This window comes from Microtus ochrogaster, chromosome 8 (assembly GCF_000317375.1).
Source record: "Microtus ochrogaster isolate Prairie Vole_2 chromosome 8, MicOch1.0, whole genome shotgun sequence".
Taxonomy (NCBI): domain Eukaryota; kingdom Metazoa; phylum Chordata; class Mammalia; order Rodentia; family Cricetidae; genus Microtus; species Microtus ochrogaster.
The window spans coordinates 9,386,205-9,397,714 of NC_022015.1; the positions used below are offsets into that span (position 1 = coordinate 9,386,205).

At 47.5% G+C, this 11,510-nt stretch overlaps 1 protein-coding gene across 1 annotated transcript in view; it reads left to right on the plus strand.

The window, feature by feature from the left end:
* Window positions 1–11,510, plus strand: part of Xylt1 (xylosyltransferase 1) — a 296,401-nt gene that overhangs the window by 238,442 nt on the left and 46,449 nt on the right. Inside the window, exon 6 of the mRNA XM_005351043.3 lies at window positions 10,747–10,827. Coding sequence (XP_005351100.1) covers window positions 10,747–10,827 — 81 coding nt within the window. The remainder of the gene's footprint in view (window positions 1–10,746; window positions 10,828–11,510) is intronic.

Sequence of the window (11,510 nt, forward strand, 5' to 3'; positions counted from 1 at the left end):
TGGATAACTCCTTCTTGTTCTATTTGTCCTATGAGGCAGGATGTATTACGATTCCTAGTTGTAAACATGGGGACATCAAGTATTAAGTAGCTAAGATGACATGGTCACAGCTGCACAGCCAACTGGTAGGGCCGTAAACATAACTCTTTATAAACATGACGTCCACTCTGTACTAGACCATCCACTCCAAATCCCACTGTGTGGTGGTTGTGACTACAGAAGTGCTTTTGTGGTGACACTGAGATGGACCAGGGAGTGTAGTAGGTCACTACTGAGCAAGCCCAGAGGAGTGTGAATGGTGACAAATAACCTGTTTCCATCTACACCACTGAGAGAAAGCTGAGCTCGTCAATACAATTCAGTGTTGCTGAGAAGCCATTCAGTCTAGCCCTGCTCAGTTGAAATAGCATAGGAACACTAATCTAGTTCTTACACACACAATCCAGAGTTTGTCAGACAAAGAAAAGAAAGAGCATTCCCTACATAGGAGACAGTATGGAATGAATCTCATTCTGGAATGGAGCACTCATGCTGAGCAATGGGCTCAAAAGAGGAGCTTGAGGCCTAACTTAGAGTTTTGATTGCTGTGGTAAAACACTATGACCAAAAGCAACTTGTAGAGGAAAGGCCTTTATTTCGGCTTACAGCTCACAATGCATCTTTGAAGGAAGGAAGGTCGGGAATTCACACAAGAACTAGAGGCAGGGTGTGTGGAAGAATGCTCTTGCAGGCTGGTAGCAGACTTGTGCTGAACCAGCTTCCTTATACAACCCAGGGATACCATCTGTAAACAGTCAAGACAATCACCCAAATGGATCTGCCCACAGTCCAGTCGTATCTGGAAAGTCCCTCAGCTGAGATTCCTTCCACAGTTGATTCTAGGCTGGGTCAAGTTGACAGTTAAAGCTGACTAGGACATATGGGGAGATAGAATTTGTCTAACCAAATATTCTGCTTATTTGATGTGTCTCATGACATGTGAAGAAAATGAGATTATAGAGAAGTAATATGTAATTAACAAATTGACTTCATGTACACATGTATGTGCTTTGTGTGTATGCCTCCAAGCCAGGCTGAATGGCATATTTAAATACTTTATTGGTTTGGAGACAGGTCTCACTACATAGCCCAGGCTGGCCTCATGCCATCATCCCACCTCAGCTGCCAGAGTGTTGGCATCACAGGCACGTGCTACCACAGCAGGCTGAAATTTAATTGGTTCATGATTCTAGCAGCCTCGGATCCAACTGGGCCTCTTGGTGCTGATCGCTGTCAGTCACCTTTCCATTACAGCCGTCTTGAGGGAGGACTGTGTGCTCAGATTTCTCACTGATGGAACATCAGATAAACAGCCTCTTCAGATGGCATATGTGTGTTTAAAATGAGAAATGTGTTTCTCTCAAAAGCTCTGTGAAGATGTTGAAGCTTTGCAGAATGATTTGCAGGTCCCTTCAAATGCAATGAGCATGTTTTAGTACCATATCATTGTCGTCAGTAACAAAAAGGTAAATCCAATTAACAGTGATTGGGTTTTATTATCCAGGTGGATCTCCAGACTGCTGCCTCTGCCTCTGTGGAGGGAGGGACAGTCCCCACGTACTCCTTGGTATGCTTTGGGAATGTGTCTCATGATTCCTTTGGTTGCTTGCGACTCACCTATACCACAAGGACCTTGCTGTATCGTGGTAGCGGCTGTCACCCACTCCTGTCACATGTGTGTGTCACAGGAAGGACCTGTTAGGGAAGAGGGTAGAACAGTTAGAAAGCTTCAAGTCAAGTAGTTCCACAGTTGGACTGCGAGCATCTTGCGCACCTTGCTAAGTAGTTAGCGTGCTGGCTTAGCCCTCTTGGAGAGTCCCCGAAGGGCAGTAGGTGGAAGAGATAACACACAAGACTCACGGTTTAGCCGGGCGGTGGTGGCGCACGCCTTTAATCCTAGCACTCGGGAGGCAGAGGCAGGCGGATCTCTGTGAGTTCGAGACCAGCCTGGTCTACAAGAGCTAGTTCCAGGACAGGCTCCAAAGCCACAGAGAAACCCTGTCTCGAAAAACCAAAAAAAAAAAGACTCACGGTTTAGAAAGATCCAGTGAACGCCTAGTGGGAGAGAGCAGGGTCTGGAGGCAGGATGATGTGTTTACCTGTTCACGCCTCCTGGGTGCCCATGGTGCTGTTATTATACCTATGGCCTCCAGGAACAAATCCAGCACCCGGAACTCTCCAAACAATCCCCCAGTATCTTCTATGCAAAGCCTGATTAAATTTGTACGTGGCACTGGCTTTATTCCCCGAATCCTTCGCTTCTGCTGGTCTCCAGACAGCCCCAAACTTCCCTTTTCTCTTCTAGAGTCCTGGGTTTCCTGGTTTCCCTCATGGGAAGATGTCATTAATGAATATGCTAAAAAGATCAGGAGCCTTAAGCAGTGAGGCTCAGAAGTGTCTCGACTTCTATAAATCCCAGATAAGCCATGTAAGCAGAGAGGCCTCAATCCACTCAGATGATGTCCAGTAGGGGACACAGAGATGGCAGCTTCGGGTGTAAGGTGGGCTGTGGAGAAGGTCAAACTTTGCACTGTTTAAGGTGGGCTGTGGAGAAGGTCAAACCTAGCACTGTGTTTATGTCAACTTCTGCTGTCAGCTGTGTGCAGTAAGCAACACCCAAAACTGAAGAGTGAGACTTTATAAGGTGGCCATTGTCCTGTTTCTAAAGAAAGAGCTACATCAATGAACCTTACCCACATTTTGGAAAGTGGAATTGACGCGTGTTTGACTGCGGCAGGGTGCTGAGGTCTTCAGTTTCATTCAGCCATCTCTAAGACTTTAGATGAGCCACTGCCTCATTTCCGGACATACTTCATTCTGTAGAAAAAGCACCTGCTGCATAGGCTTGTAATAATATTTAAAGAGACGAGCACTTAGCAATGGTAAGAAAGCAAAGGGAGGTGGTTCTACAAGTGTCATTTTGATGCATATTCTCACAAGCTCCTTGAGTCTGGGATTCATTGTTCTACGTCTCCCCTGGTTCTATGTACAGAAACAGAGAGGTGAATCCCTGGAATGGGCAAAGGCTGGGATGCAAAACCGAGGGATGGTACTCTTAGATTTCAGGACATCTGTCCTTCTGACAAACAAGTATGAAATGACCTCATGCCAATGGGACAGACATGTGACAAGGACAGCAGCAAGAGCTGAACCATTATGATGGCACCCCTCCCCGGGCACTTCACAAGAATAGCAGTTAATGTTTGTGAGCACCTACAATGTGCCAGTCCTGGAGGAACTGAGGGGATCTAGACCCAAAGTTCCTGCGAGCAAGTGACTGTAGCCAGGGGCCTCGGAGGTACTGTCCAAGGTGCTGCCCCCACATCTAGCTGGGAAACTCCAGTGTTGTTACCTAACAGGCACCAGCGGCCCCAGGCATGGAGGGCACCTCTGCCCCCACCCCATACCCCAATCCAACAAGAGGTCGTTTACACTTTGCTGTGAGGTGATGTTGACCTCTAGGGTCCCTTTCATTGTTGATACTATGAGAAAGGAAGAAGGCTTAACACCAGCGTGGCCAGCCTGGCCAGACCACCCTCACTGCCAAGTGCCTGTTAGTCTCTTCAGGATGCCCTATCTACCCCTTTACAGTTAGCATCTCTGTCCCCACATCCATGGCAGATAGCCAGTTCTTCATCTCACTTCAATCTAAACTTCCACAATGAAAAACTTAGGAGTAGGGGGCTAGGGGGTGGCTCAATGGGTGAGTGTGCTTGCTGTGCAAGCATGAGGATCCACATTCAGATCTCAGCATCCATGTACAAAGCTGGGCATAGCCACAAACACCTCTGCATCCCCGGTGCTTGACTGGGCAGAGACAATAGGATCTCTGGGGCTTGCTGGCTGCCAGTCTAGATGGAAAATGTCAAGCTCCAGGTTCAGTGAGAGACCCTGCCTCAGAGGAATAAGACAGGGAACAGTAAGGGAATATTCCTGACTTCCTCCTCCTCTAGCCTCTATGCATGCAGAGGCACAGGGAGCAACACACATGTGTGTATGAACACACAGTATTAAAAGGTCACTGTTAGCACTTCCTCACTGCTTCCTGAATTCTTGGCTTTTCATAAAAGGATCAGCTTCTTAGTTCTGTAGTGTGTGCCTTTTTCCTCCAGCAGATGCACGTCCTTTGGTGGAGCCTTGTGTTTGGGGTAAGGATTCATTTTCATCTACCAAGAACTTCCCAGTCTTCAAATTAGAATAGCACATCCCGGGACTCCATTAGTCAGAGCAGTTGAGTCTTCTGTTGGCATCCATGGTTGCTGAGTTTGCTTGGGATACGTGTAGACGAGTGATAGTTCTTACCTGTTCATGTATAGCTTTAAAAAAATCACAAATGTGCTATGTCAGATTCAACCGAAAAGAAGAAAGAAATTCCAACACACACTACAGCACAACTGAAGCCCAGCACACTGTTTGCACAAAGATAAATTCTCTATCATTCAACATCTATGAAATAGTGAGTTATCAAATCCACAAAAACAAAAGAAAATTATAATTGCAAGGGGCTGAGAAAGGGGGAAAGGGGAGCTGATTTTGCAGGACTTAAAGAGCAGTGCTGACAGTTGTTCTGCAGTATAACTGTACTCGTTACAACTGAGCTGTATACCTCAAATAGTGAAGCTGCAAGGTCTGTGTTATTTATGTTATTTAAACACAATGAAAAAGATGGGATGAAGATGATAACGTCAAGTGCTGTGAATATTGTTGCTTAGGGTGAAAGTAAAATGATGTCTGGATTAAACAGGCAGGCCTGGGGAGATAGCTTAGTGATACAGTTCTTGCCTTGTATGCAACAAACACACACACTAAATGTACATATAAAGAAATTATGGACAGTGTACCATACTAGAGCTAGACGTTGAAGCAGTCCTATCCATTCAGAGCTCAGAATAGAGATGCCTCCAACTTCTCTATCCCAGCTCACCGCTCTTCACACACACACACACACACACACACACACACACACACACACCCATCCTACACCTGGCATGTACATTTCTGCCGCACAATGACCAGCCCACTGCAGCCACACCCAGTGCCAAGGGGTTGAATTCCAGCACTCACAAATGCCCCATGGTGTATCACCTTGGCTTCAGTCTACCAACCTCACCCTGATGCAGTAGCTGCCTCTTGCGGACCCTTTCAGCATCCAGCCTTGGGAAAATGGTTTGGGATAAGAACATTGGTTGGAAGGACATGCAGATGGGTCTGTTCTGGACTCTATCCCAGTAGAGACTGAGCTGATCCGGTCTTCCCAACTCTCAACCACTGTCAGCACACCAACCTTGTATGGCTCTGACTCTTGTAGACACAGGGTACCTTTTTTCATGAACCTAAGATTCTGGCTGCTGAAGGAATGTCGGAGTCATTCCCCCTATCATACAAGTCTCTCTGTTCAGAGTTATGGCCATGAAAATGGTGTCCTGTCCTCCAGGAGACATCTCCTACCTCTTACAGTAGTGGAGATGAGAACAAATCCCTTCAAAGGGTTATTTTCTCCTCTGTGCTCGGCAGATTATTCTGTGGGTCTTAATCACAGAAAGCTCTCCCTCTGAGTCAGAGTCAAGTTGGTTCCTTTCATTGCTTTCCCTGGATCAAAATGTCTTAAGTATCTGATGTTGGAGATGGCAATGATGCTATTAAATGACAACTAACATTTGTCAAAGACTTACCCTGTGCCAGGTGCTATTACAGAGGTCTTACATGCATGGTTCTATTTAATACTCCCAGAACCTGAGGTTTATGCCTTATAGAGATGAAAGGCACTCCCTGTAAGCATAGGCATCCAGAAGGGCCCTCGGGGACCAGTGGAAAGAAGAGACCCATCACTGCCTTTCATACTCAAAAAAGCAGAGTTTCTCAAACTGACAGGGGCATATATATCACGTGGAAACCATAAGAAGTCAAATTGATCCCAAGCCAGGAATATGGGTCAGTGGGTAAAGTGCTTGCTGCACAAGGATGTGAACTTGAGATCAGTCCCCAGTAGGTGTGGTGGTGCATGCTTGTAATCGCTGCACTGTGAAAATGAAGGCAGGCAGATCCCTGGAACTCACTGGCCAAGACAGTCTCCTTCCTGTCCAGTGACAGACCCTGTTCCCAAAACACAAAACAAAAGCAAGGTGGACAGTGCAAAGGAGGGACACCTGAGCTGACCACTGGCCTCCATACGGTTCTCTCTCTCTCTCTCTCTCTCTCTCTCTCTCTCTCTCTCTCTCTCTCTCTCTCTCTCACACACACACACACACACACACACACAGTAGATCTTGTGTGAAGCCTGAATACAGTGTTTCTTTTTCTTTCTTGAAGATTTTTTTTATGTGTATGAATGTTTTGTTTGCATATGTTTGCACCATGTGTGTGCAGTGGCTGTGGGAGCCAGAAACGGAGAGAGATCACGTTCCTTGGAACTGGAGTTTTAGGTGATTGTGAGCTAGCATGAAGGTGCTGGAAACCAAACGCTATCCTCTGCAAGAGCAGCCAGTGCTGGTAACTGCTGAGCCATCTCTCCAGCCCCCGGTGCGGTGTTTCTCATAGTGGCCTCTGAATTGAAGACAAGTCTGCAAGGGTAGCCCCTTCCTGCATCTGTAGTTTTTCTTCTACTCCTGAGATGGAACTCACCCATCATTCACTCTGTGACATTTGCGGAGTGGGTTATTTATCAAGAGCATCAGCCATAATATCAGAACCAGGTCCCAAGCCTGGTTCTGCACTTCCTTCATGACCTAATGTCTCTGAGTGTAGCCACCCAGTCTGCCGGATGAGAGGGACACTCATTGTATGGCATCTTCGCAAATATCAAATGATGTTGCAACAGGGTAAACCTATGCCTGGAAGCTAGATCACGGTGCATGGCCAATGATGGTCACGGTCTGAGACCTTATTTTATGATTCTCTTATTTATGCTTTCACTCCTGATTCCCATGAGTTCACCAAGAAGCTAGCTGGCTCCAGCCAGCATTTAGTTACATGTTACATATTGAAGCAGGTATTTCCATTGCGCTAGTGGTTGTAGCAATGGGCACCAGCAGTCAACAAGAGATAGACTGACCTGTGGATAACTTGTGATCATGTCAGCAGAAGGCAGAATTAGTTCCATAGGTCCCAAGGATGAGCGATGGGAGCTGCATGGAGAAAGACTATTCTATAAAAGAGTGTGTGTGCGCGCGCGCACGTGAGTGCACGTGTGAGCATGCATGTGCAAACCAGCAAGACTGGAATGGGGTAAAATGTCAGCAGATCATAAGCTGTTCACTATCTGGAGTGAACTAAATATGTAGGCAATTATTGACAGGAGCCTGAAAGGAGCAATCGGGAGAGTTGGTCCCCAGCCAAATCCCATCTCCTTTTGGAGCAAGAGAAGGGATTGACTGACCAGAATTTAACATTGAGGGAGGCATGTTACAAAGAGGGGCAGGCAAGGAGCTACAGGGTACCCTGGTCAGAAGTAAGCAGCAGTCCTCCTCACCCCACCCATCAGTCAATCTAGCAAGCTCACTCACCAAACACGTAGGGTTTTGCTTTGAAAGGGGGCTTTATGCATAGGTTTCAGCCTGGGAAGCCCCTACCCGACCACCCTCCCTCCCCCTAAGATGTCGTCTTTTGAGATGATTTCATGTGGAAGCATCGCTAAGTAAATTCGCTAAATGCCTATTCATCCCCATCCGATGGGGACCCGGTGAAGCGGGAAATGTGAAAATGGCCCCTGCTCCAGGCCTGAAAGAAGCTTTCTGGGGTTGCCAAATGGAGCCACAGCAGGCTGACCCTGGGAGGCCTGAGACTTCCCAGAGGGGGCTCCTGGAGCTTGGCCTTGGCCCCTTCAGTCCTCCCACCTAAGCTTCCCAAGCGGCCCTGTTTATTATTCCTGCTTCTGGAGACCCATTCAGAGGTTAACTTGTCTTTTTATTCATCCGGACGACAATAATGAACTGTCACACAGTGTGGCAAGGGGTTTGGTAAATAAGAGCGGCGGAGGCGAAGAGATGTAGCTGGCCTCTGGATAGCTGGGAAAGACGCTGCCTGATTTTCCTTTATAAGGACATTGCCTTGCTGCTACCCCAGCAGCTCCTTGGAAGCCCTTTTGAGCATCAGGCTTCAGGAACCTCGGAACCTTGGCCACCTCGATTATCACTGTCCAGGCACAGAGGTTGGCCCTGTGGATCTAGCCCAAGGATTCACCTCTGTGTACATCAGGAGAGCGCTGCATCCTGTGCAGGACAGATGGGCCCAGGCTGCAGATGCAGGAACCTCTTCAGGCATCTGCCACCCCAGTATGGCTGGCTTCTCATTGGTTTTTATTTCAATAAGAGCCTGGGACATTGATCACATTTTTTTCTCACCTCAGGATCTTTTAACTGCTCTAATTCATCCTTTCCGTCCATCCGAATTAGGGGTTAGTCAGCATATTCCATCCAATGAGTGGATGAGGGTCCAGAGTGGCTATATTCCAGAGGGGTTTGAGGGCTGAGGGTAGAACAGCCCAGGTAACTGAGACGTAGCAGAGCAATGTGCATTGAATGTGCACCTACTGTGTGCCCTTAAATCTACCCATCCTGCTGGCAAAAAAATGCCTGGTAAATTGTGTGTTGGGGTGTTTAAGTCTGAGCAGCTGGGAGGAAATGAGCTTACCGAAGGCTGCTGTTCAGAGGGTCTAGTGGCTTGTTTACTCTTTCCACACATGGTGGGCTGTGGTGGTGCAGCTGGAACTCACTTCCAGATCCTTTTGTTCCCAGAGCTTAGGCATTGCTTTCTAAGATACTGCCCTGCTTCTCCTCGGCCCAGCATTAAGGTTTAGGGCAATGGCACAGTAGATAAAGCATGCATTACTCAGGTATGAAGACCTGAGTCTAAAACTCCAGCACCCACAGAAAGGCAGAAGCCTTAGGGGGCATCTGTAACCCCAGCGTTCTGACTTTGAGATGACAGACAGAAGCAGGCAGCTCCCGAAAGGCTTGCTGGCCAGCCAGACTGGTGTGCCTGGTGGGGAACTTGAGACCCTGACTCCTACAAGGTAGACCGTGAGGGATGCACACACAAAGCTCTCCTCTGACCTCCACACACAGGCCATGGCACTTGTGTGCTTGGACCAACACTTACAGGCACATTCAGAACATACCCCTCCCTACCTGTGCACCATGCACACACACCACACAATTCAAAAGAAAGAGTCCAGCTGCACTGTGCTCCCGTACAGTGTCTTTCTTCCCACATCACCCAGTCTGGAAGAGCGGGCAGCCCCTGGGCTCTAAAGAGCCCTCCGCCCAAGCCGAGCTGCCTGGTGACAGAGGGGCTGTCACATCAGCACCATTTACCTGTTTGGGTTTATTCAGTGGAAGAGGCGACCGCGTCTCTGGCAGATGGAGACCTGTGTGACTGCCTTTTAAAATACTGTCACAGCTGTATGCACAAGCTGATTAGCTGTGACGGCGCTGTGAGCGCCGAGATTGATGGTGATAAATTTGGGATAACAATGCTGGGAACAATGTCATCCGTTTGCGTGGCGCTTCATATGTTTTAAAGATCCCTCAACCCACAACTCAGTGGTTATCGAGCACTCGGATGCATTCACTGCTCACTGCGCTGAGAGAGTCGCCTCTAAATTGGCTTGTCGGGGCGCGTGCATTCCTTCGTTATCATTCATTCATTCGCCAGACGAGAGTGTAGGTCCTACTCTGTGCCAGATCTGACTAGATTCTCTCCTCGTGGGCCTGATGTTGTAAGGAAGCCAAGAGAGGTCTTTCAAATGGTAATAAAGTAGTCAAGTCAGCATTGTGCTGTGGTAAAGGAGAATTCAGGGGCTACTTTAGGTGGAATGACCAAATTTAAATTTTTTAAAAAATTAAATTAAAAAAAATTTTGAAGAAAAGATGTTTGAAAGACCTAAATGATAAGAGCAGGCCAAAAATTAAGAGACACGGGCACAGCAAGTGCAAAGGCCCTGAGGCCGATCTGTATATGACATCAGGTATACTGACGACTGTTGTCCACCACGCTCAATGCTGAGCATAGATACCAAAGCAGATAAAACACTGTGCTGTCCTCAGGGTTCCTTACACAGTGGAGTATGTGGGAGAGAGATGTGCGAACAGCCTGTGCTGGTAGCTGTAATTCTCAACCAGACAAATCCTAGAATCACCTGGAAAGACGGTTGTAGTGGAAGATGGCTTATATTGGGCAAGCCCGTGTCGTATCTGGGGATAGTCACAGTCCGAATGAAGTTAATTGCTGTGGGAAGATTCAGCCCACTGTGCGTGTCACCGTTCACTAAGCAGGGATCCTGACCCGTGTAACAGTGGAGAAGCCAGGCTGAGCTTGACAGTCAGTCAAGAAAGCGAATGAGCGTGCACATGTTCACTTCTGTCTGCTCTTGACTGTGGGTGTGACGTGTCCAGCTGCCTCAAGCCATTGCATGTGGTAGTGAACAATAACCAGAAACTGTGAGCTAAAATAAACCCATTCTCTCCCTAAATTGCCCCTTTCTGGGATGTTACAACACAGCAGTCAGAATGAAACTAGAATAGCCTCTTTTCACGTAATGTGGCTGGCCCAGGGGCAGGACCCACCGAGAGTGTGCATCTCAGGCTGTGTGGTGTGGTCAGAACAGGAAAACAGAGTGAAATCTGCTTCCTAGGACTAAGAAGGGAGGCAAGACCCAACACCTCCACGGTCTACAGAGGACCCTACTTTCTCTTCTGTTTGTTCCCACAGGACAAATGACCAGCTGGTGGCTTTTCTCTCCCGATACCGAGATATGAATTTCCTGAAGTCTCATGGCCGGGACAATGCAAGGTAATACACTGGGCACTGCAGACACGGAAAGCTATTCCTGAGGTCTTTCTTCCAGACTGATTCTACAGTACCAGAGAGAAGTTCCTGTGTGCAAGCTCAAGGGTCCCTCTTGTTAGCCAAGGACAGGGAGCAGCAGATGCTTCTGGAAGGCTTGCAGCTTTTTGCCCAAGAAATCTTTTTAATTATTCCTGTATATGTACGTTTGCGTGAGTGTTCAGGTGCACATGTGTATGCTGGTTCACATGCTTCTGTCTATGTGTATGTATGCAGTGTACATGTGTATGCCAATGAACCTATGTGTGTGTATCTATGAGAATGCACGTATGTATGCCAGTGCACATGCACCTGTATGTGTGTATGTATGCATCTGCCTATGTGTATGTATGGGGTGCACATGTGTATGCCGATGCACATGAACCTGTATGTGTGTATGTATGAATCTGCCTATGTGTATGTATTGGGTGCACATGTGTATGCCGGTGCACATGAACCTGTGTGTGTTTGTGTGTGTGTATGTATGCATCTGTCTATGTGTATGTATTGGGTACACATGTGTATATAGGTGCACATGCACCTGTGTGTGTGTATGTATGGGGTGCACATTTGTATGAAGGTGCACATGCACCTGTGTGTGTATATGTATGGGGTGCACATATTATGAAGGTGCACATGCACCTGTGTGT